Here is a 24,544-nt window from a genome sequence, read left to right as displayed (position 1 = left end):
CTTTTTCAAGATTGCTTTGGCTATTCGGGGTCTTTTCTGGTTCCATGCAAATTTTAGGATTATTTGTTCTAGCTCTGTGAAGAATGCTGGTGTTACTTTGATAGGGATTGCATTGAATATGTAGATTGCTTTGGGGAGTATTGACATTTTAACAATATTTGTTCTTCCTATGCCAGAGCATGGAATCTTTTTCCTTTTTTTTTTTTTTTTTTGTGTCTTCTTCAATTTCTTTCAAAAGCTTTCTATAGTTTTCAGTGTATAGATTTTTCACCTCTTTGGTTAGATTATTCCTAGGTATTTTATGGTTTTTTGTGCAACTTTAATGGGATCAATTTCTTGATTTCTCTTTCTGTCGCTTCATTGTTGGTGTATAGGGATGCAACTGATTTCTGTGCATTGATTTTATATCCTGCAACTTTGCTGAATTCATGAATCAATTCTAGCAGTTTTTTTGTGGAATCTTTTGGGTTTTCTATATATAATATCATGTCATCTGCCAAGAGTGAAAGTTTGACCTCCTCCTGGCTGATTTGGATGCCTTTTATTTCTTTGTGTTGTCTGATTGCAGAGGCTAAAACTTCCACTACTATGTTCAATAACAGTCTGCCTCCTCTCTCTTATTCACATCTGAACCCCCACAGCACAAAGCACAATGGGTATAGCACTGTTTCATCAATAACTGTTGAGTTGAATTGGAAAGAAAAAGTGAGAAGTGTAATGTGACACCAGAGAACCAAGAAGCCTACCTGAACCAATTAACTCTGCTCTCACCCCTTTTGTCTACCAGTGACACTATGTTATCTTTCTATCAGGTATGTTAGCATCAGGAAATATGGACAGATCCAAAAATTATCATGTTAAAATCCAACTCAATACTGACTCTCTTCAGCAAGGACAAGGCCCTTTCATACTCCCACTACTTCCTGACTGCCTACTGCATGTGCCTGGCTACACCAGACACAAGGATAAAAGGCACAGTCTTTGCTCTAAAAGAGGTCATAGCCCAGTTGAGACAAGCAAGTAAAGAAACTATTTCTACACAATGGATGCTATCATGAATCCAGGTAGCACAAGATGTTTGTTATAGCAGCAAAGAGGAAACACAATCTAACTAACTGCTGGTATAGGAGGCTGCAATGAAGGCAAACTCAGAGGACATGATAATGCCTCTACTGGGACCCTGCCCACCTCTTTTCCAACCTCATCTTCCATTGCCTGTCCCTCTCTTATTTCATAATTCAGAAACCCACTGGACATAATATGCTTTCTCAAGTCTCCAGGCTACTGCATGTGAATTTTCCCCTGCTTGGAATATTTTCCTACCCACGTCATTACAGAAAACTCCCTACTTCATCCTCCATCCATCCAAGTATTCATTTAAGAAGTGTCCCCTCCATAAAGTTTTCCAGGGCAACCCCAGGCCTACAGAGTGGCTGCTTCTCCAGTGGAAAGAGCCCAGCTTTGCTGCCTGACACGTCCTGAGTTGAAAAGCCAATTGTGCCACTTTCCAAGCTAGGTGAATTTCAGTACATTTTTTCACATCTCTGAACCTTAGTTGCCTCATCTTTAAAAGGAGTATTAATATCTTCCCTAGAAGGTAGTGTTTGTATAAATCCCTGACCACAGTAGAGGCTCAAAATTTATTGAATTATACCAAATACTCCCTGATGATTGATAGCCATCAGTAATTACACATTGTGGTATATTTTTTTAATGTTTACTTGTTTTTGAGACAGAAAGAAAGAGTGCGAGTAGGGGAGGGGCAGAGGGAGAGGGAGACAGAATCCGGAGCAGGCTCTAGGCTTCAAGCTGTCAGCACAGAGCCCAATGTAGAGCTCAAAGCCATGAACCATGAGATCATGACTTGAGCCAACATCAGACACTTAATCAACTGAGCCACCCAGGAAGCCCACACTTTGTGGTATTAAACACACACACACACACATACACACACACACACACACACACGCACGCATAAAAGTACATTACAACCATAGCAATGTTTTCACAACAGTTGGCATGTGACCCCTGGGAAACCTTAAAAAGCAGTTTGATAGTACATTTTCCCCAGGAGCAATTCTGTTCTCATTAAGGCAGTAAAAATAATGGAAGATAGAATTTACATAAAGGATCTTCTATAAGAGAAGAGAGCTGCCATAAAGAGTATAACCAAGGAAATCTTCACCTCAAAAGTTTATTTCATTTAAAAAGCAAAGTTCGTGGAAAACAAACAGCACATTCTGAAGGAAATTATTCAAGAGTAATAATTATAATCTCCCAAAACTACTTACAATAGGACATTGTCTCCCTTTAAAACTATAACCAAGCAGCCTACAATGAGAAGGTAAACTATTCACAAGTAGTATTTTCATCCCACAGCCTAGTACCTCTTAGAGCTCCCCGTTTTTAAAAGAGTCATTTTTGTTTGGCCCCAAAATGCATGACTATTAAAAAAGAAATAAATTTTCTCCCTTATAGTATTCTGCTTTGCTCATTAATGTTTAGAAATACAGTCCAAGTCAGGAAACCTCAATTATAAGCTCTGCTACTTTGCAAACACATCAACACTGAGAAGAAAAACAACATGGTGAATAAAGAAGAAATGAATGTTAAGTTCAGAACCAGATGGCTTCAAAGGTGAATTCTATCAAACATTTAGAGTTAAATACCTAGTCTCCTCAAAATATTCCAAAAAATAGAGGAGGAAGGAAAGCTTCCAAATTCTTTCTACAAGACCAACATTACCCTGATACCAAAACCTGATAAAGACACTACAAATAAAGAGAACTGTAGGCCAATATCTCTTGATGAACTTGGATACAAAAATCCTCAACAAAATATTAGCAAACCAAATCCAACAACACACTTAAAAAATCATTCACTACAATCAAGTGGGATTTATTCCCAGAGGCAACAATGATTCAATATTCACAAATCAATCAACGTGAAACAAGAAAAAGGATAAAAGCCACATGATCATTTCAAAGATCATACAGAAAATGCAGAAAAAGTTTGACAAAGTACAACATCCATTCATGATAAATATCCTCAACAAAGTAGGTTTAGAGTGAACATACAAAATAAAAGCCATATAAGAAAAACCCACAATTAACATCATACTTAAGGGAGAAAAACTGAAAACTTTTCCCCTAAGGTAAGAAACAAGACAAGCACGTTGACTCTCACCACTTTTATTCAACATAGTACTAGAAGCCCTAGCCACAGCAATCAGGCAACAAAAAGAAATAAGAGGCATCCAAATTGGTAAGAAGTAAAACTTTCACTATTTGCAGATGACATGATACTACATATAGAAAACCCTAAAGACCACCAAAACAACTACAAAAACTGATAAATGAATTCAGTAAGGTCACAGGATACAAAATCAATATACAGAAATCTGTCATATTTCAATATACTAATAGTGAAGTTGCAGAAAGAGAAATTAAGAAAACAGTCCCATTTAAAATTGTATCAAAAATAATTAAAAAAAAAAACTAGTAATAAACTTAAGATGGTGACATGGTGCTTGGGTGGCTCAGTCAGTTAAACGTCCAACTCTTGATTTCAGCTCAGGTCATGATCTCATGCTTCTGAGATCACTTCTGAGAGAAAGATCTCACTCTCTCTCAAAAACAAAACAAAACACCTTAAACAAAGAGGTGAAATGCCTGTACTCTGAAAACTATAAAACACTGATGAAAGAAATTTGAAGATGACACAAATGGAAATATATTCCATGCTTGTGAACTGGGAGAACAAATATTGTTAAAATGTCCACAGTACCTAAAAAGCAATCTATAGATTTACTACAATCCCTATCAAAATACCAACAGCATTTTTCATAGAACTAGACTAGAGTAATCCCAAAATTCATATGGAACCACAAAAAGACTCTGAATAGCCAAAGCAATCTTGAAAAAGAGTAACAAAACTGGAAGTATCACAATCCCAGATTTCAAGATATACTACAAAGCTGTAATAATCAAAACAGTATGGTACTGGCACAAAAAAACAGACACATAGATCCATGAAACAGAACAGAGAGCCCAGAAGTAAACCCATGATTATATGGCCAATTAATCTTCAACAAAGGCAGAAAGAATACCCAATGGGATACAGTCTCTTCAACAAATGGTATTGGGAAAAGTGGACAGCGACATGCTAAATAATGAAACTGGACCACTTTCTTACACCATACACAAAAACAAACTCAAAATGAACTAAGAACCTAAATGTGATACCTGAAACCATAAAAATCCTAGATGAGAGCACAGGCAGTAATTTCTCTGACATCAATCATACGAACATCCTTCTAGATTTGTCTCCCATGGCAAAGGAAACAAAAGCAAAAATAAACTATTGGGACTACATCAAAATAAAAAGCTTCTGCACACTGAAGGAAAAAATCAACAAATCTAAAAGGCAACCTACTGAATGGGAGAAGATATTTGCAAATGATACATCTGATAAAGGGTTAGTATCCAACATATACAACTCAACACCCAAAAAAATGAATAATTCAAATAAAAAATGGGCAGAAGACATGAGCAGCAGACATTTCTCCAAAAAAGACATCCAATGGCCAAAAGACACATGAAAAGATGCTCAACACCACTCATCACCAGGGAAATGCAAATCAAGACCACAAAATCACCTTATTCTTATCAGAATGACTAAAATCAAAAACGGAGGAAACAAGTGATAGTGAGCATGTGGAGAAAAGGGAAACTTTTTGCACTACTGGCAGGAATGCAAACTGGTGCAGCCACTGTACAAAACAGTAGAGATTTCTAAAAAAATTAACAACAGAATAACCATCTAATCCAGTAATTCCCTGAGTATTTACCCAAAGAGTAAGAAAACACTAATTCAAAAGATGTATGCACCCCTACATTTACTGCAGTACTATTTATAATAGCCAAATTATGGAAGCAACCCAAATGCCCATGGATAGATGAATGGATAAAGAAGATGTGGTGTGTGTATATGTGTGTGTGTGTGTGTGTGTGTGTGTGTATGTATATATATATATGTACATGTATATGTACATATATATATATACATACACACACACACACACACACACACACACATACATTCTTAGCCATAAAAAAAATCTTGCCATTTGTAACAAAACGGATAGATCTTGAAAATATAATGCTAAGAGAAATAAGTCAGTCAGAGAAAGACAAATACCATTAAATTTCACTCATATGCAGAATTTAAGAAACAAAACAACAAAGAAGAAAAGAAGCAGTCAAAAAGTAGACTCTTGGGGCACTTGGGTGGCTCAGTTAGTTAAGCTTTTGACTCTTGGTTTCAGCTCAGATCATGATCTCATGGTTTGTGGGCACGAGCCCCATGTCAGGCTCCATGCTGACAGTGCAGAACCTGCTTGGGATTTTCTCTCTCTCCCTTCTTTGTCTCTCTCCCTATACTCTCTCTCTCTCTCTCTCTGTCTCTCCCTTACTCTCAAAATAAATAAATAAACTTAAAAAAAAGGAGACTCTTAGAGAACAAACTGATGGTAACAAGAGGGGAGGTAAGTGGGCAACGGGTGAATAGGTGAAGGGGATTAAGAGTAAACTTATCATAATGGCTGCTGAGTAATGTGTAGAATTGTGGTACCATCTAAAAAATAAATTGTACACCTGAAACTAATATAACACTGTACATTAATAATACTGGAAATGAAATAAAAATTTAAAGAAAGCCTGGGGGCTCAGTTGGTTAAGCATCCAACTTTGGCTCAGGTCATGATCTCAAGGTTTGTGAGTTTGAGCCCTGCGTCGGGCTCTGTGCTGACAGCTCAGAGCCTGGAGCCTGCTTTGGATTCTGTCTCCCTCTCTCTCTGCCCCTCCACTGCTCAAGCTCTGTCTCTCTGTCTCTCTCTCACACAAAATAAACATTAAAAATATTTTTAAAGAAAGAAGAAATGGATGTATATTATTCCTACATGCCCTTGGGGGGAAAAAAAAAAAACAACTCTGAAAAGAATGGTTTAACTATCAAGGGAAAATCTCTAAGAAATACCAAGTCCCTTTTCTCCCAAACAGACTCTTCCTACAATACGAAGTAGTTATCACCATGCAATTCTTCCTCCAAAATCTTGTGCTATATATCTCTCTTGCAATAATTTACATACAACCTAGTAAAGATTTTTGCTTCCAGGCCTTACCTCTCCATTATAGGAGAAACATCCATCTTTGTAGAGCCCATATAGTCTACATTAGTGTTTCATAAAAAGGAGGTTGTGATCCATTCGTGGGTTATAAACTGAAGTTAGCAGGTCACAGTCAGCATTTCTTTTAAACAGAATTGCATGCTATTCAGCAGCCTGGCTACAGAATTTGAAATTATGTCAATCAGGAAATTTTAAAACTCTAAATGTTCTGAACCATTATGCCCCTGTGGGGATATTAATTCTAGGGCAAGTATGCTTTCTACCTGAGAGATAACTACCTGTTAAATCACATTCCAAGATATAATTACAGTTCAGGCAACAAGAGCCATTTCAGAAAGTTAATGTATAGTTAATGAATGCTACAGACAATAAGCATTCTGGGAGCCCAGGGAAAGATAGCTGATACTAAGCTGAGTCAATTGAAGAAGGTTTCCCTGAGGAGGTGGGGTTTAAGCAGGGCCCAGTAAAGACCTAGATTAGAAAAGAGGAGGGGAGAAAAAAACACAGTGCCAGCTGGCCTGGACTGAGGCTGATAGAACAAAGGGACTGAGGAGGCTACTGTAATAGTTTAGCTTGGAGTTGTGTGGGTAGAAAAAAGCTAATAACCCTGAACATGCAAAGTAAGTGGCATGAACTAAGAAGGAATCATGGAAGAGTCTTGATGGTTAAGTGGCTCTGGTCTGGTGTAGAGGTGAAAGTGAAGGAATCAGATGATTCCAAAATACTCTAATCCTGGATGACCAGGAGATTAGTGCCATTAATAGTAATGTGAAAAAAATCAAAGGAATTTTAGAAGGGAATGTTATATAATGACATTAATACTTGTTATTAAAGTTTAACTTGCTTTGAACACCCATATCTCTCAATTGCACTTAGGTATCCATATAAGGGATACTATCCAGTATAAGCAGCATGCTATTCTTGAGGCACTTACTACTTGGAAGAACCAAGGCTGATACTCAGCCAGTTATTATAATATTGAAATCATTCTATACCAGTTGGCAAATAATTATCTTAGTAACTTGAGTGATGTCTGCCCCCATTCTATGCCCACCAATCCTGCTGTCCCAGTTTCTTCTCTAGACCTCAGGTCTAAAGAACCAACCCACAGCACTGCAAGAACCCTCAGTTCTATGATCAGTTTCTGTTCTGACTGGACAGTGTCTATACCATATTGGTAGTACTAGACAAAATATAAAATAAAAGCAAGTGTTAACAGCATTCAGAAAAGGGAGAAATCACCTCAGGTTGGGTCAGTTACTCATTTAAACCATTGTTGAGGGCATACACTGTGGATACACTGATAGGTGTGGTCCCAGCACTCAGGCTACTCACATCCTTATACGGAGACCAACATATAAACAAATCACTGCAATCCAGAGTAACTGAGTACAAAAGAAGCATTTATAAAGTACAATGGAAGGCACAAAGGGAACAGTAGTCAATACCCAGCCTGAGAAGAGAAATAAAGAGAAATAAAGTTTCACAGATAAGGTGATATAGAAGACCTGAGCCAGGAAAGATGTACAAGAATGCCAGGCAGAGAAAGGAGGAAGACAAACCATTCCAAGTAGAGAGATACCAGTACTGTGTGAGTCACATCCCAGCATAGTGTGTACAAAACAATGAAGTGACCGATGTGTAATACTTGGCACACAGTGTCAATAATAAATAACTATAGAATAAATATTAGAGATTCTTTTCTAGCAGATTTACTTCTCTGATTATGTTTTTAAAGGCTGATCCTAAAACTCATTTGTTTTGTCTAAGCCTACACTAGCTGAGCAAGGAATGGGGAAATCAACATATCCTGGGAGGCATGAGGTCAGTCAGTTTGGAATTTAAAAATAAAGCACATTATGGGGTCGTATGTGGCTCACTCGGTTAAGCGTCCGATTTCGGCTCAGGTCATGATCTTACAGCTCCTGAGTTCAAGCCCTGCGTCAGGCTCTGTGCTAATAGCTGAGAGCCTGGAGCGTGCTTTGGATTCTGTGTCTCCTTCTCTGTCTGCCCCTCCCCTGCTCACACTGTGTCTCTCAAAAATGAATAAACATTAAAAAAAATTAAAATGAATAAAATAAATGAAAAAAAATAAAGCACATTGGGGTACATGGGTGACTCAGTGGGTTGAGCATCCGACTTCAGCTCAGGTCATGATCTCGTGGTTTGTGAGTTCAAGCCCCGCATTGAGTTCTGTGCTGACAGCTAAGAGCCTGGGGCCTGCTTCAGATTCTGTGTCTCCCTCTCTCTCTATGCCCCTCCCCCTGCCTCATGCATGCTCTCTCTCTCTCTCTCTCAAAAATAAACATTAAAAAAATTAAAAATAAATAAATAAAAACAAAGCACATGGAATTCACAAATCAACTAGAGTTGCCTGCACTTGTTAGATGTGTGTAAGCAAAGATGAGCAAAGGGCAGTGAATGAATTGGAGTGTGAAACAGAAGCAAAAAAAACAGCAGAAGACTTCACTCCTTTTCCAATTAACAAAGAAGGGCTTCCTGGAGGGGAATATTTTATAACAGAAGGGAACAAGCAAGTGCTAAACAAGCCAGATGTCTTGAAGATCAAAGAAGTATTTAAAGAATAGATCTTCAGAGGAATACCAACAGGAAAGAGTAAATGTATGTATATGCTTGGCTGGAGTATGAAATGGAGAAAGATCATCTGGAGAACAGAGACTATAGATAAATGACTATAAATTCAAACCAAGAAAAGGGTTTGGCAATGTTACGGAATTTAACTGCAAAAAGCCCTTTTGGAAATCTTTGAAAACCGTGATCCATATTTTTTGGAGAGTAAGTCCCCAAGCATCTTAGCCAATATTCATTTCATCATGTTACACTCAAATTCTTCAGAGATGAACCAAAGCACTGGGTGTATGTAAGTGGGTGTATGTAAGTAACAGCAATAGGCTCTTCTATACCTTGCCTAATGTTTATCTGCAATTAACGTTTTCAATAACAGAGAACATGACATGCAGTGTCATTCTATCAGCTCAGCTCCACATGTACAGAGCTTGGTACTGCACCCTCCCAGATCCACAGATGAATGAGACCCAAGGTTGCTGCCCTTGAAGAGATCATGGAGAAGTGGTCAGCAAATATTAATTCTCTTCTCTTTTAAACTGTGGTCATTTTCTAGAAATCACACTATATAAAAAGGCAAACAAAAAGCCTGTTTGGGTCTGCACTACCCTCACCAGTCATTGTCATTTAAAGCTAATTGTTTAAGAGAAAGGAAGCATCGTAGGCAGAGGAGAAGGGAGTCATCATCACTGCTTTCTGAAATTGTTACATGAGCAGCTCCCTCGAAGGAAGAGGCCATCAGTGCTCAGGAAATGACAAAGGTTTCCGACAGTCTTAAAGGATAGTGTCTGCAGTGTGACCCATGGTTCAAACTGCATAAAAATAAGAATTCACTGACAAATGATAACAAGTACTTCCTCACTTTCTTCTGAGCTGAATCAGAGCCATTGTTTGGGTTGTAGTTCCTTGTTTAAATTAGGTTATTAAATCACAATGATGCTGGCCAAACCTGCAGTCATACACCACCAGGAAAACTTAATAAAAAATACCAGTGTGTGGCAAGGTTTAAATGCACACACAAACGCAGACACTTGCTTTTGCACTAATAAAATCTGACCAGCACCAAGCATATCTTTCAAAAACTGTTTCCCGCCCACCCCGCCCCCGCCACCTCCAGAAAACCATAAATGAATGTCCTGTGACGTTGCAGAAAGAGAAAGGAATTTGCAGACAGATCTGGGTTTGAGTACCGGTTCTGCCAACTACTAGAGCTATTTGAATTTGAACTAGTTACTTCATGTCTTTGGGCTTGTTTTCTTGTACGTAAAATGAAAAAACACTGCCTATCTTAGAGAGGTCTTATGTTGATTAAGTTGGGTAATGCATGCATGCGAGTGCCTAGCAAAGAGCTGCATGAAGTCAGAGCTTGATGTATTACTAGGACATTTTGTAGAGTATATTTTATTAGCATGCACCTCCCCAATCTGAAACCACTGCCAAATACACACACAAACATCTACAATGGTATGTTATGTGTTTAATAGTACTACATATGAGAAAGAAATTGTGACATTAAAACTCTAGCAATTTGTTCTGACTATTCACTTAAAACAGTATTTTTTTCTTTTCAATTTTTTATTTAAATCCTAGTTAGTTAACATACAGAGTGCAACATTGGTTTCACCACTTAAAACAATATGACCTTGCAAAGTGAAATTAAGAAAAAAACTTGCAGTTATCATGGAACTGAAGACAGCAAAAAAGCAATGACTTGATGACAGTAAGAGCCTCTTACACACCAAATATCATGTGGCCTGATATGTGATATGTTTCTGCTTTTGACTTTCAATCCAGTCCTGTGACAGTACAATATACCTTTAGTACACATTCATCACTGTATGAATTGTATAGCTCTGAGGAAAAGTATATATCACAGAAATAAAACATGACTGAATATCCACTTCTAAAGAATTTTAAAATAATCTGTGACATCACTTTCATCACCTCATATGCTGAAGATTATAAATCCACATCTCAAAGCACTACTTATTTCCTCTAAGGTATCAGAATAATAGAATTACAATCATGATTCAAACAGCCAGGTTTCTCATAAAAGTTGTTAAAGATATTAGCTTAAATTTTCAGTCTAATATCCTTTAAAATAATAACACTTTATTAAACAGAAGAATAACACTATCATTCTAAGCACCATGTTTAAAGATGAGACTACTATCCAGGCTTTTATAGAAAACAAAATACCTAGGTCTGGTTAACTGAACTTTTTTTTTTTTAATTTCTTTTATTTTATTATTTTTTTTACCCCTCCCCCTTAAAATTTTTTAATCTTTATTCACTTTTGAAAGACAGGAAGAGACAAAGCATGAGCAGGGGAGGGGCAGAGAGAGAGGGGGGACACAGAATCCAAAGCAGGCTCTAGGCTCTGAACTGTCAGCACAGAGTTCGATGCAGGGCTTGAACCCACAAACCATGAGATCATGACCTAAGCCAGAGTCGGACACTCAAACGACTGAGCTACCCAGGTGCCCTCTTTTATTTAAGAGAGAGAAAGCACAGCAGAGGAGAGGGGCAAAGTGAGAGGGAGACAGAGAGAGACAGAGAGAGAACTCCAAGCAGGCTCTAAGCTCAGCATAGAGCCCAAAGCGGGATTCAATCCCACAACCCTGGGATGAAATGACCCCAGACTAAATCAAGAGTCAGATGCTCAATCAACCCAGGCACCCCTGAATTTGACTTTCTAATCAAGGAAGACTTTCGAAAACCAAGTGCCAAAGGGTGACCTCTGTTCCTTTGAGTTACTGGAAAAGAGAGGAACATTCAAGTGGAGTAGAAGATGAATATATAGCAGTGACCAGTCCATGCGGCATAGATGAGGAACATTTACGTGAACTTCAACATACTCCAAGGCCAATTTTGTACACAGACTGTTGGGAAAGCTTAAAAAGGAGGCTTCCTTAACGGAATTAGGGTAAACTATACTGAGCACCAAATTTATAGGGACAATTTCTAAAGCAGTGACCTCACTCCTGACCTACCACTTTAGTCTCCTCCTTTATTTCCTTGGATAGTACCTTTTTTGGGATCATCAGTGGAGGTCTCTTAACATCCTTTAGTCTAGAATGTATAGAGCCACCCACAAATACCTCACAGTCTATATCTTAGAAGGTTTCATACTTCCCTTCTCCTGTTAACATGGTTCATTTATTTAAAGCCCATTCATGTAAAAGTATTCTTTCTGTAACACAAAAGCCAAGTCAGAAGAAAGTTCTGTATTATTAAAACCTCCATTATGATTTTTTTTCTCTCCAAAATTAACCAACCTAGTGCTAGAGAATTAAGATTCCTTTTATTCTACTTTATTACTGTTTAATCTAGATTTCCTTAACAAATGTGACTGCCAGGGCACCTGGGTGGCTCAGTTAGTTATCATATCCGCTCAGGTCATGATCTCTGTGCTGTGAGCTCAGAGCCTGCTTCAGATCCTCTGTCTCCCTCTCTCTCTCTGCCCCTCCCGCACTCACACTGTCTCTCTCAAAAATAAATAAACATTAAAAAAAATTTTTTTAATGTGACTTCCACACTATCTCTAATTAAGGCCATGAGTTACACAAACTTCTGTCTATTCCAGAAATACAGTTAGTACAGAAGCAACATCGATCAAGAGCTCTGATTTCAACAGAGCTCAGTTTAAATCCTGGTACTACCATTTATTAGCTATGTGATCACAGACATATTACTTTACCTCTGAGCCCTTTATTTCTCTATAAAAAGAAAGGTAGTACCTCCTTGCAAGGTGGAAGATAAATATATTAAGAACACTTATGTTTCTTTTGGGATGAGCACTGGGTGTTGTATGGAAACTAATTTGACAATAAATTTCATATAATAAATAAATAAATAAATAAATGACAACAACAAAAAAAGAACACTTATGCAGTATCTGTCACAAGGTGAATGCATTTGCTCTGGTCAGCAAAGCAGTGCTTTGCCCCTTACCACTTCAACACCAAGTTATATTCTTAAAGTCAATGACAGATTCAGAGAAGGAATACCCATACCATGCATGTGCAAATGGAAATAGTGACAATACTGACCTCACACTGTTGAGGGCCAACTTCTTGCCTCTCCCAGTCTTATTGAACTTTTGGTTCCTCCAACATAGACTGCTCTTTTCTATCTTAGGATCTTATACATGATACACCCTCTACCTGGACAGAAATCTCAATCATCTCCCTTCTCCTGGCTAACTCCTGCTCAGCTTCCCAGTCTCTGCTTTGATACTATAGCTGCCTATAGGTTTCTCTAATACCCAAGACTCAGGACTCAGGACTCCATCGTAGATCCCACAGCAAATTACTTCCTTAAAGCATGTGTTGTCCCACTTGCAATTACTTGTTATTGTGTTTTTTCCCACTAAACTGTAAACTTCATGAGGTCTGTCTTTGCTTTCCACTTATCCCCATTTATTAACACAACGTGTGGCACATAGGAAGAGCCAGTAAATGTTTCTGAATGAACATACAACTGTGCTGTTTTACTATATAAATGTTAGATATCCTGTCTGCTATAACAGAATGATATTTCCCTGTATCATACAACCAACTTGAAGAGCTGCTCAGGGAAAGCTTCTAAGGAAACTGTACTTTAATAAATCTGCCTTTTCCTAACCCATGTGGGCAGACCCCACAACATGAGCAACAGGAAAGAGAACATTGTGAGCTTGACAGAGACACAACAGCTGATCCTCTTCAGGTACAGCACTGAGTGGCAACCTAGAACTGACACGTATGTAATAGAAAGTATGGATTTACAAATACACATAGCTAACTGGCTTCTTTTTGCAAATGCAAACCCAAATCATAAAAAGTACTGCCTTTTACCTTAGCTCTCTAATAAATATGGGCAGTATAGAATTGCCACAAAAGTAGGCTTTAGGGGGACATTTTTCCTAATGTCTTCATCCTTTACCCTTTCCCTGGCCCTCACCCATACACAACGGAAAGAGCAAACAGAAATTGCTGCACTCCCTCCCACTATTCTTTCTCTGTACATATATGAGAAGGGTCAGTACAGATAACTAGCTACAGCTTCCAGATCATGAAAATAAGAGAATGTGAAGAAGTGGGCCTGTTTTTATTTGCCTGGCATTCTATAATGTTTCCCAAAAGGATTTAGACAGTTGAGAATCAAGTTTCTATACTGTTTCCCTCCCTGCACACACACACACACACACACACCCCTCCCTTACCTCAATAGGTAGAGAAGCAGGAAAAGGGAGAGGGAGAAAGATACAGATTCAACAAGCATTTGTAAAAATGATACTCTATAAAACTATAAAAACTATGTAAAACTATGGGCAGCATTCTATAGAGGACTATGGATACAAGACAGTTTCTGCTTTAAAAACGGAGTAAGACAAGGGTACAAAAGATTTTAAAGCAAGGCTAGAATAAGACACATGCCATGAGAGAAGTACAAACAAAGATTTGACTTTCACACACTTTCCAGGATATTAAGAAATGTCTCATGGAGGAAGCAGACAGTATCTGAGATGGGGCTTAAAAAATGAATGGGATTGGTAAAGCAGGGACAGCATTGGGAAAGGTACTCCAGGCCAAAGGAACAATATGGGCTAAAGCAAGGAAACAGGAAAAGAATGAGCGTGTGTGAAGAATAGATTAACACACTGGAAAGGTGGGTTGGGGTCACAAGGTGGAAGGCCTTGAATGCTACAGGATTTTATTCTAAATAAAGCAAACAATAAGGAATCATTGCAGGCTCTGAGCAGAAAAGGGGCTTGATGGGAGGAGATGTGATTAATGTGACCCATAGGGACTACAGTAGAGGGAGCACTGCAGGAAGCAAGGAGGGCCTTCAACCTCATATAATCTACCTTTTACTGTCCCTCACCCCATCCTCACTCCCTTTCTGACTTGGCTTAAATTTCATGGTCAATGAGTAAATTACTCCCTTGCATATGCCCCTCAGTCCCCATGTCTCTCTCTGACTTTCTTTTATTGATTTGGCAAAAGGATAATCCTGGCTAAAAAGAACTTTCCACCAACTTCTCACTCATACCCAAGAAAGTAAATGTAGCTAGAGAAACACACAGCTTGTCAAATGGTCTAATATGTATGAGGCTTCAAAGCTGCCTGCATCACACTGCATTTTCCTAGTCCATTTACTTTCCTTCTCTGCTAGTGAAGTATTTATGTTCTCTTTCCTCTTCACTATCTTCATCCCCTACTATTCTCTCCTTGGGTACATCTTTCCAGCCATACTGGCCTCCTTGTAGTTGTTCCCACCAGGCACATACCTTAGGGTTTTTGTACTTACTCTTTTCTACGCCTTGAATGCTCTTCCCCCAGTGCCTAGAAGAGCCTTGCAAAAAGTAGGAACTTAACAAAAATTGAGTAAATGAATTTGGAAACACATTGTACATTCAAGTTTTCTATTTTGCTTTTTTCACTTATCATTAATTGATGAACATCTCCCCACACTACCAGATATACTTCAAGGCCACCATTTTCAAGAGACAATAATATTCCCTTTTATGGATATATAATAAATCATTTACAATTTGGGATTGAGAAACCAGCAAATTGACAAGTGGGATATTTTGAATATTTCTTCTTTTGATTTTTCTGAACCTTCTTAGTTTCACCTCTAAAATTGAGCATGATATCTACCTCACAGGGTTGTTGTAAAGATTGAATGATCTCATGGTTCATGAGACTGAGTCCGACTGTGCTGTTAGCAGAGCCAGCTTGGGATTCTCTCCCCCCATCTCTCTGCCCCTCCTCTGCATGTTCTCTCTTTCTCTCTCTCTCAAAATAAATAAATAACTTTAAAAAAGTATTTATTTTTAAAAGTGATTGTAATAATTAAAAGTAGGATATAAAAGAGTTTATAATAATACCTGGCCCAGATAAGACAATCAATAAATGTTTATTCATTCACCGCTCATAAACAACTATGACTCTTCTTAAATTGTGAATCATAATAAAAAATATTAAAAAAAAACAAATTTTATAAACATCCCAATCACATACACACTGTCAATGCAAAATTGTCCCTTTGATGAACACTTACAAAGCATACATCAGATTTTTTACATAAATCTCTATGTCAATTTTGTTTCCTTTATTATGAAAAAAACAGCCAAAACAATCTTTTTCAATTACTGAATGACAGTATGAATAAATAAATTCCTTTATTTACCACATGCTCCAATGTATATATACATCAGGTCAGTGAACTATCATGATAAGGGTAAGTTGAGCAAGAAAATATTAAGTAGACCAGCCTTACTTCAGGGACTTTTTGAAGTAATCTACATTACAAATATATTAGTCCTTTTCCATATTTTTCAGATACAAGCTTAAGTATGTATGACTGCAGTGGCCAACAAGTATGTGAGGTCTTCCAGGATATAATCATCTCTGCCTTCCTGGGACCTAGTCCAGTGCCTGACATATAAAAGGAATTAGATGAACAGTGAGTAGGTGGATGGGTGGGTGGGTAAGAGACTGAATGAGTATGGTAGTCATTAGTGCTGTTTCTCCTTCTAGGCACTCCAGAATCAGTATTTTTTGTCTCCCCACCCTGTCCTCAGATGCAGCAACGTAGTCTGTTTGGGCCAATGAATTATGAAATGAATGTGCCATTTCCAGACTGGAACATTTATTATCATTTCATGTTCTTTTTCCACTGCTATGGTGATCATGAAAGTATATGTTGAGAGGAAGCTTCCGTAAATCCTTTAGTCTTGAAGTGAATGTAATAAGGGAACCCTCTGCTCACCCCAATGGAAATACAATTTGAGTAATAAATTTTCGGGGGGTTAAGTCACTAAATTTTTGGGGTTCTGCTACAGCAGCATAACCTATCCTATCCCAACTAGTATAACAAGCAAGGTTATAACATTTATTTTAGAACTAGAAACTCGTTAGAGTTTATTTTCAGAAAGACAAAATGGGACAGTGCATCTTGAACATGTAACTCAACATTTCTGTATGATCATTCTCTCACCTATAAAGTGGAATAATAATAGCATCTACCTCATAGGACTGCTACAGAAATTAAATAAATGAATGTCTATTAAGTACTCAAAACCTAGGGCATATAAGGGGCACCTGGGTGGCTCAGTTGGTTGAGTGTCCAACTCATGATTTCTGCTTAAGTCATGATCTCACAGTTCATGAGTTAGAGCCCCATATTGGGTTCTGTGTTGACAGTGTGGACCCTGCTTGGGATTCTCTCTCCCTCTCTTTCTGCCCCTCCCCTGCTTACACTCTCTCTTTCTCTCTCAAAATAAATAAATAAACTCTAAAAAATCAAAAACAAAAAACCAAGGGCATATAAAGTTTTCAATCAACAGTAGCAGATTACTAGTATTATCAGTGCATTAGACATTTATATACTGCACATTTCATTTTATTCTCCCTCCTCTTACTCCTTATTCATTTTAATTTTTAGCCAATTTTTTCCATTCAAAGAAAATCTTTATTAAGAACTATTATGTAGGCACACCTGGGTGGCTCATCAGTTAAGCATCCAACTCTTGATTTCGACTCAGGTCATGATCTCATGACTTGTGGGTTCAAGCCCCACATTGGGATCCATGGTGATAGCATGGAGCCTGCTTGGGATTCTCTCTCTACTTCCCCCTGCTGTTGCCCTCCCCCCAAAAACAAATAAACAAATAAACATTAAAAAAAAAAAAGAACTATTATGTAGATGGCACTGTGCAATGCACTAGGAATATGAAGACAAATAAGACATATCATCAAAGTATTCTTCTTCCCTATGATTCTTCTTTCTTCTCCAATCCACCCATAACCAAGCAAACTTCAAAATCATAAATATAGTGTTCTATGTTATAAATACTGTAGAGCTAAGTAATTAAAAAAAAATTTTTTTTAAGGTTTGTTCATTTTTCAGAGACAGAGAGTGAGTGGGGGAGGGCCAGAGAGAGAGGGAGACACAGAATCTAAAACAGGCTCCAGGCTCTGAGCTGTCGGCACAGAGCCTGATGTGGGGCCCAAATTCACAGACAGCGAGATCATGACCTGAGCTGAAGTCCAGACGCTCAACCGACTGAGCCACCCAGGTGCCCCATAGAGCTAAGTAATTTTAATTTAAAAAAACCCTTTATATGAGTCTGTGTCTAATTCAAAGTTCAGATGGAAAAATCGTTTATGTCTGCTGTGCCAAATGCAATTAACAGCAAGGGTAAAAAACACAACTTGTATTCAAATCCCCACTGATCCTGATATAGGGCCATACAGACAGGAGGCACTCAGTGAACAGAATTACAAATGTATCACAGATTGCATATGGAATCCTCTTATCTTACATAAGAGACCTTACACTGAGATCTAGAGGTAAGCAACTTGTCCCAGGTCATTATATGAGTTAGTAACAAGTCTGGTTGATACTAGAACCCAAACTTTGAAAATGTTTAAGTACTTAAAGTCCTTGTAATATGCTGCAGAGGGACATAAATATGACAGAGCAAAACCTTAAAATTAATTTTTACTGAAATTACATTTTAGCATTAACTAGTAAAACATTGAGAGCTATTAGAAAGATAGTGTTAGATTTAGTATTAGTATCAAAAAGAGAAGATACTTGAAAAACCTAAAATAATGCATTCACTGTCATATTGTCCCCTCCACAATTTACCTAAACACAAAATAGAACAGGAAAAAATAATAGAAATAGCTTATATGCTTTCTGTTATGTATCAGTCTTACGTAAAAGAAAATTGTTTCAAACAAGGAAAGAGTTAATTTCTTTGCCTTATTTCTAAGTGTATTAAATTATATCCCACGGATAAAAAGGCATATATTACTATTGTGTAACTGAAAAGTTCATACAGATTTTCATATTTTACAAAATAACTATTTTAAGTATGCTAAGTGATGATTTAAATATTCTGTGTGGAGAGGGGGTAGATTAAAGCCACATGCATTAAGAAACCACAAGATAAAATAAAAATATTTACCATTTATTGAGTGAAGTGATATAAACTGTGCTATTTAAGCCCTTTACACATACTAGCTCATTTCACAACAAATCTGTGAGATGAATAATATAATTATCCCCATCTTGCTGATTATAAAAATAGATGCTCAGAGAAACAGAATTTGTTCTCAAACTTGTATGGTATTCGATCTCTATCAAGTTCCTGACTCTCCATAATTTAGATCAAGGTTACTTCATCATATCTAAGGGATGGACGACATGATCTTTAAGACCCCTTCTGGCATTGATTCCATGATTAAAAACAGAAATCAGTTCATATAATATTTGTGACATGTGCTCCAGGCCATAAGGGGAAAACCATCAACAGATGAACCAATTAATAATAAGAAGAGAAGAGGGCAAAAACTAAAAAGGAGGAAAAGAGCAATATTTTACTAGACATTAGGGCCACCGTGACATGAGTGGGAAAGGAAAACCTGGAGTAGGAACTGAAAGTAAAGCTGTAACACAAATAAAAATAGTTCAGCCCACTGATGGGATTACCTCACAGCAGGCAAGGAAGGAGCTGTGTGAAGGCCTTGCAGAAGTCAGTGGCCATGAGTTTAATGCTGCATGAAGATGCAGAATTCTAACATAAACACTGGTCAGTAAATAGGAATAGTTGAGTATAGATGACTGACCACTAAATTTCTAGAAGAGGCATTACCACAATGGTCATGCATTTGGATCACTCTGAAATGATAACACTATGGGAGTGTGGTTTTAGGACAGAGTGGGGAAGAAACCAGCACTTCTCTATTACTTTCCTTAAGTTCCTACCATGTTCTAGGCACTGTGCATGTGCTTTCATGGGTTACCATATCTGGCCCTCAAAACAACCTTGGTAGAAGTGATGGTTAATTTTACATGTCAACTTGGCTGGGCTATAGGGTCCAGATATTTGGTCAAACATTCTGGATGTTTCTATGATGGTATATTTTTGGACAGGATTAACATTTAAATCACTGGGCTTTGAATAAAGCAGATTTACCCTCCATAATGTCGGTGGACCTTATCCAACCAGGTGAGGGCCTGAATAGCAAAAAAAAAAAAAAAAAAAGACTGACCTCTCCTGAGCAAGAAGGAATTATACAGGTAGGCTCTCTTTGGTCTCAAATTGCAACTCTTCTCTGGGTGTCCAGCCTGCCAGCCTCCCCTGTAGATTTTGAACTTACCAGGCCTCCATAATCACATGAGCTAATTCCTTAAAATAAATCAATCTCTGTGAAAAGAGAGACACACAGACACACACAGACACATTCTATTGGTTCTGTTTCTGTAGAGAAGTCTGATTAATACAATGAATACTGTTTCCTAAGTCACCACTGAGGAAAATGAGAGCCTCAAAGGACCCATTCCCTTTTCCCAGTACATCACATAGTAAAATGCTCTCAGTACTCAAATTCTACTGTGACAGGCTTGGGTGAGAGGTGAAGAGTAATGAGAAGTAGGGAAACATTGTAACCACAAGCCATGGATTCCAAGGAGTCCCTTACAACACTGGCATCACACATGTGCCCAAAGCCTGGATGTGACCAAGTGAGGTACTATCCTTTCTCTGGTCTCCCGATTCAGTTACTTCGGATAAAAGAAATCAAATATTCCTACTAAATCAACAACATTTGAAGACTCTGAAAGAAGAGAAAAAATAATTAGTAAAGAATAGAAGTAAAAGATGAAAATAAAAATAAGTGATTTGTGTCAATTAAATGATGACAGACTTTGCCTTGCTTAGGCTTTTTTGGATAGTCATTCATTCACTCCCTCCACAAATATGTATTTTGTACTTTATAATTTTTATGGGTACTCTGGGTACTAGAGTGTGCTATCTAGGTATGGGGGACACACCAAAATAGTAAGTCTGCAGAGCAAAAAAAGATCAACTAAGTTGCCCTAAAGTCAAGAACACTTCACAGAAGAGGGGACATTTCAGTTGGGATACAGGTATGAGTTTAACTTTAGGAGAAGAGACATGGTATGCCAGATAGAATTTTTAACCACTGTAAAATTCAATTGAGTCTACATTCTATGTTGCTAAAAGTATATGTGTGTGTTGGGGGGCAAAGGAGAGGAAAAGGCCTCCCCTAAGGCATTTTTACCCAGACCATAAATGGAGCTTATGTTCATATAAGGATAGCTGGGAATAGCTTTGTCAACTGGACAGATATAACTACAGATAAAGAAAATCATTACAAGGTTTTATAAAAATTAAGCCTTGAATAAAAACTGAGGCTTACAGTTATAATAATAACATTTATTTTTAAAAGGCATAAAAGCACACTGAAACTAAAATTACTCTGTATGTTAACCATCTGGAATTTAAATAAAAACTTGAAAAAAGAAAAAAATAAAAGGCATAAAAATATTTCACGTGCTCTAACTAAAAAAAAAAAAATCAAGTTGAGTTTATACAGACATGGTAAGTCCCAACTAAAAATCTACAGTCCAGAATTGGTAACTACTGTAACTATTATTATGCAATAAATACATATGTGGAAGTTTTCTCCAAAAAATGAAATAAAATTCAATTGGAACTGATGTAATGGATATTATTATTATAGTAATAAATAAATACGTGGGATCTGTGTCCTAAAATATAAGCTAAGCCAGAGGGCAAAGGTAGCTGAGTAAAGCCAAACAGATTTTGCAAGCCACCAAGAATGGGAAAAGAACTGATCTTAAATTATGTTTCTAAACAGTAAAGTGGTCAAAAAAGTAATCTATAATGAAGGAATATAAATTAAGTGCTCACAGATCATTTGGTCTCTCCCACTTTTGTTCCTTTTCAGCTGCTAGTTCTCTTTTTCATCATTTTTAAAGAGATTTCAGACACCCTCATTCCAATAGTTTCCCTTCAATTTTACTTTACCAATGAAACTCTGCAAATAGTCGTATACAAAATACAAATATATAAAACACACCAAAGCATAAAGTTCAGGCTCAAAGAGTTCAGGGAGAGAGAGGTTACTGGAGCACTCTCACTTGGGCCTTCACTTACCACCTCTCTGAGATAGCTTCCCAAAGAGCCCTAAATTTTCCTCAGTACAGTGTGTAACATGTCATTCCTTGTTCAAACCGCTCAATTTGTAAATGAGGAAGTCATAGCCTAGAGAGTGAATTTAAGTGAGCTGCTTGAGAAAAAGGCCCGTTTCCTGGTGTCACTGCTGAAATTAAAATGCTTTCTCTTCCTCAGAAACTCTAATGTAAATTTCCGGGTTAAAAATCATTTCTTATCAGTTACAAATTCATGCACCCCCTCTATCCCAAATTCCTATTAAAATTCACATAGGTCAATAAACCGAACTTTAATAAGTGTCTACTCATGGTCAGATATTCTGCTAGGGACATGTTATCTGTTTTCATTCAACCATCACCAAAGCCCCAGATCAAGAAACTGGGTTCAGAGAGGTACTGTATCCTTCCCAAGGTCACGGAGCTAGCAGAGTGGAATGCTGATCTATGCTACTCCAAAAGCCAAACCTCAGACTCTTGCATTCTTTCTAATCTAAAACTTTCCCAAATCTTTGCCTACCTTTACACAGGCCCCCAGAAATACAGAATTGTAAGGGATTCTGTCATTTCACACAGGATGTACTTTTCCATCCAGACTTGTAGAGTGCCTCATGCTTCAGCCAACACAAAGGCATCAAGCCTACTTTAAACTCAATCTTCAGAACCATATAAATGCTAACCCCCAGCCCCATGCTGACCGTCAAATCCTGACATACCTCTACAACTTCCTTTACAAGTATGGGTTACATAAATGTTCAGTCTTATGGAAAATAGGAAAAGTTAAAAACCTTTTTTTTTTAAGTTTATTTATTTTGAGAGTGGGGGAGGAGCAGAAAGAGAAAGAATGAAACAGAGAATCCCAAGCAGGCTCACGCTGTCAGCACAGTGCCCGATGTGGGGCTCCATCTCAAACCTGAGGTCATGACCTGAGCTGAAATCAAGAGTCAGATACTTAAAGGACTGTGCCACCTAGGAAAGGTTAACAAGTCTCAACAAAAGGGCTACAAAATCAACTTTGAGCTGAGCATGAGATGACAGACTGGTGTTTTAGGCTGAATACTAAATATTATCTAATAAGATATTGGAAGTGTGTACTTAACGGCGGCTTTGGGACAAAGGATGGTTGTCACTACCAGAAGGAGCCAGAGTTGGCATTAAATAATTTTAATTTGATGGGAAGTCAAATTACGGAAGAGAGTGTGGAGCCAGAGCTGATATTAAAGTACTGGTAATGGGAGAAGAGATTTTAAAAAGAACTGGGGCTTGGTGCCACCCTCTGGAAACTGTGAGCCCAAGATTAGACAAGTCCTAGGCACCAGGGGTCTGAAACTCCGGGTGGGCTCCGGTGCCTCAGCTGGAGTGGGTTAGGCCCGGTGACCTGGGAAGCCCCAGGGGGACTGGGAAGCCCCAGTCTTCTCCCACGCCCGCCCCGCCTCGCCTTACCTTCTGTTGGAGGTAGTGAACCGTGTACTTCGTGGGTACAGCGGGGCGGGATGTGAAGCTGGCTGACCTGTGCAGATTGCTGAGGGCCCTCAGGGCCAGCGGTACGGAGATGCCCTCCCGAAGTGTCAGGAAAGCCAGGAGCAGGAGCAGGACAGTGTGGCGCCCCATAGCCAGGGTGGAAGCTGCAGAGTGAGTGGGAGCGAGACCAGCAAATGCGGGGAGCTAGAGTCCTAAGCTCCACCCACCGCAGATGGGCTCCTCCCCCGTGAAACCCAAAGCCACTCTGCCCTACAGCAACACAGCCCAAACCTGGTAACCCAAACCACACCGCCCGCGTCCCAGAAGGCGCCGCAACTTTTCTATTTTCCTCCCGTGCAGTCTCTCTCTATAGAGTCCACCTTAATTGCGATCACACTCCAAGTCTGCCCTTACCATCTCAGGACCCCTCCTACCTGACTGCCGGAATCCCATCCTTTCCTTGAGCGCTCCCCAAGCCTACCTTTCCCTGCCATGCCCTGTCTGCCTCAATCCCACTGCCACACCCCTTGCCCTCAGCAAACCCCATATAATGGTAATAATAATAGCTACCATGACAATTTATTGAGCGTTCTTTACATGTCACTATTATCGCTAGGCATAATGGCACACATACCAACTCATTTAACTCAAGCAGCGCAGCAATCTTGTGTGTCCTGTATGATTACTACTCCCATTTACAGATGAAGAAACTGAAACTCCGAGAAGTGTGGGGACTTGCACTAGGTGACTCAGGAGGCAATGGAGCACAGCGTCGCAGACCACTCGGTCTTGGCTCCTTGCACCCACTTCCAGTATGTTAGCCAACCACCTCCTGTGGTACTCTCTGTTCATGAATCACCCCAAACTTCTATGTTGCCTACATAACTCATCCCATAACGGGAGTCGCCCAGGTAGCCCCCGAATCCCGCTTGGTCCTGGGCCCTTCTCCCAGGATACGCCCCCCTTTCTTCTCCCGGCTCCGGGTAGCCTCCCTTCCGTCTTCACCGCGCCGCCAACCCCTTTCGCCCAGCTACCACTCCTCCTTCCAGTCACCCTGCTGAACCCCGATTGGAGAGGCGCTACCACCCTTTCCTGAGATTCCTATGCTACCCCCCAAACCAGCTTTATAGACTGTGCCACTACCCCACCAGTCAGGGAAGAACACTCGCCAAACCCTGTCTCTCTACCCCCAATTCGATGAAAATGGTCGTACCCGAATGCTCACAGAACGCAGTGTTCAATCTCCACCCTCTGCGGCGCCTTCTTCTGATTGGCTCTGAGGGACCAAGGCCGAAGCGTCACTTCCTGCGG

The 24,544-nt window shown here is 38.9% G+C and overlaps 1 protein-coding gene across 4 annotated transcripts in view; it reads right to left on the bottom strand.

The window, feature by feature from the left end:
• The window catches only part of LOC102970112 (prolylcarboxypeptidase), a 77,927-nt gene extending 53,439 nt beyond the window's left edge, over positions 1-24,488 (bottom strand). The window contains exons 1-2 of one of the 4 annotated variants that reach the window (XM_015536119.2): positions 24,447-24,488; positions 23,216-23,397 (exon numbers count right to left, since the gene is read on the bottom strand). In XM_015536119.2, the coding sequence (XP_015391605.1) occupies positions 23,216-23,383 (168 nt within the window). In that variant the 5' untranslated portion in view covers positions 23,384-23,397; positions 24,447-24,488. The other 3 variants (XM_007078965.3, XM_042958241.1, XM_042958242.1) reach the window with 3 other exon arrangements.
• Positions 24,489-24,544: the final 56 nt, after the last annotated feature.

Source organism: Panthera tigris, chromosome D1, assembly GCF_018350195.1.
Source record: "Panthera tigris isolate Pti1 chromosome D1, P.tigris_Pti1_mat1.1, whole genome shotgun sequence".
Lineage (NCBI taxonomy): Eukaryota > Metazoa > Chordata > Mammalia > Carnivora > Felidae > Panthera > Panthera tigris.
The sequence above is the reverse complement of the archived record's forward strand: the minus strand, read 5'-3'. Positions and strand labels throughout refer to the sequence as shown.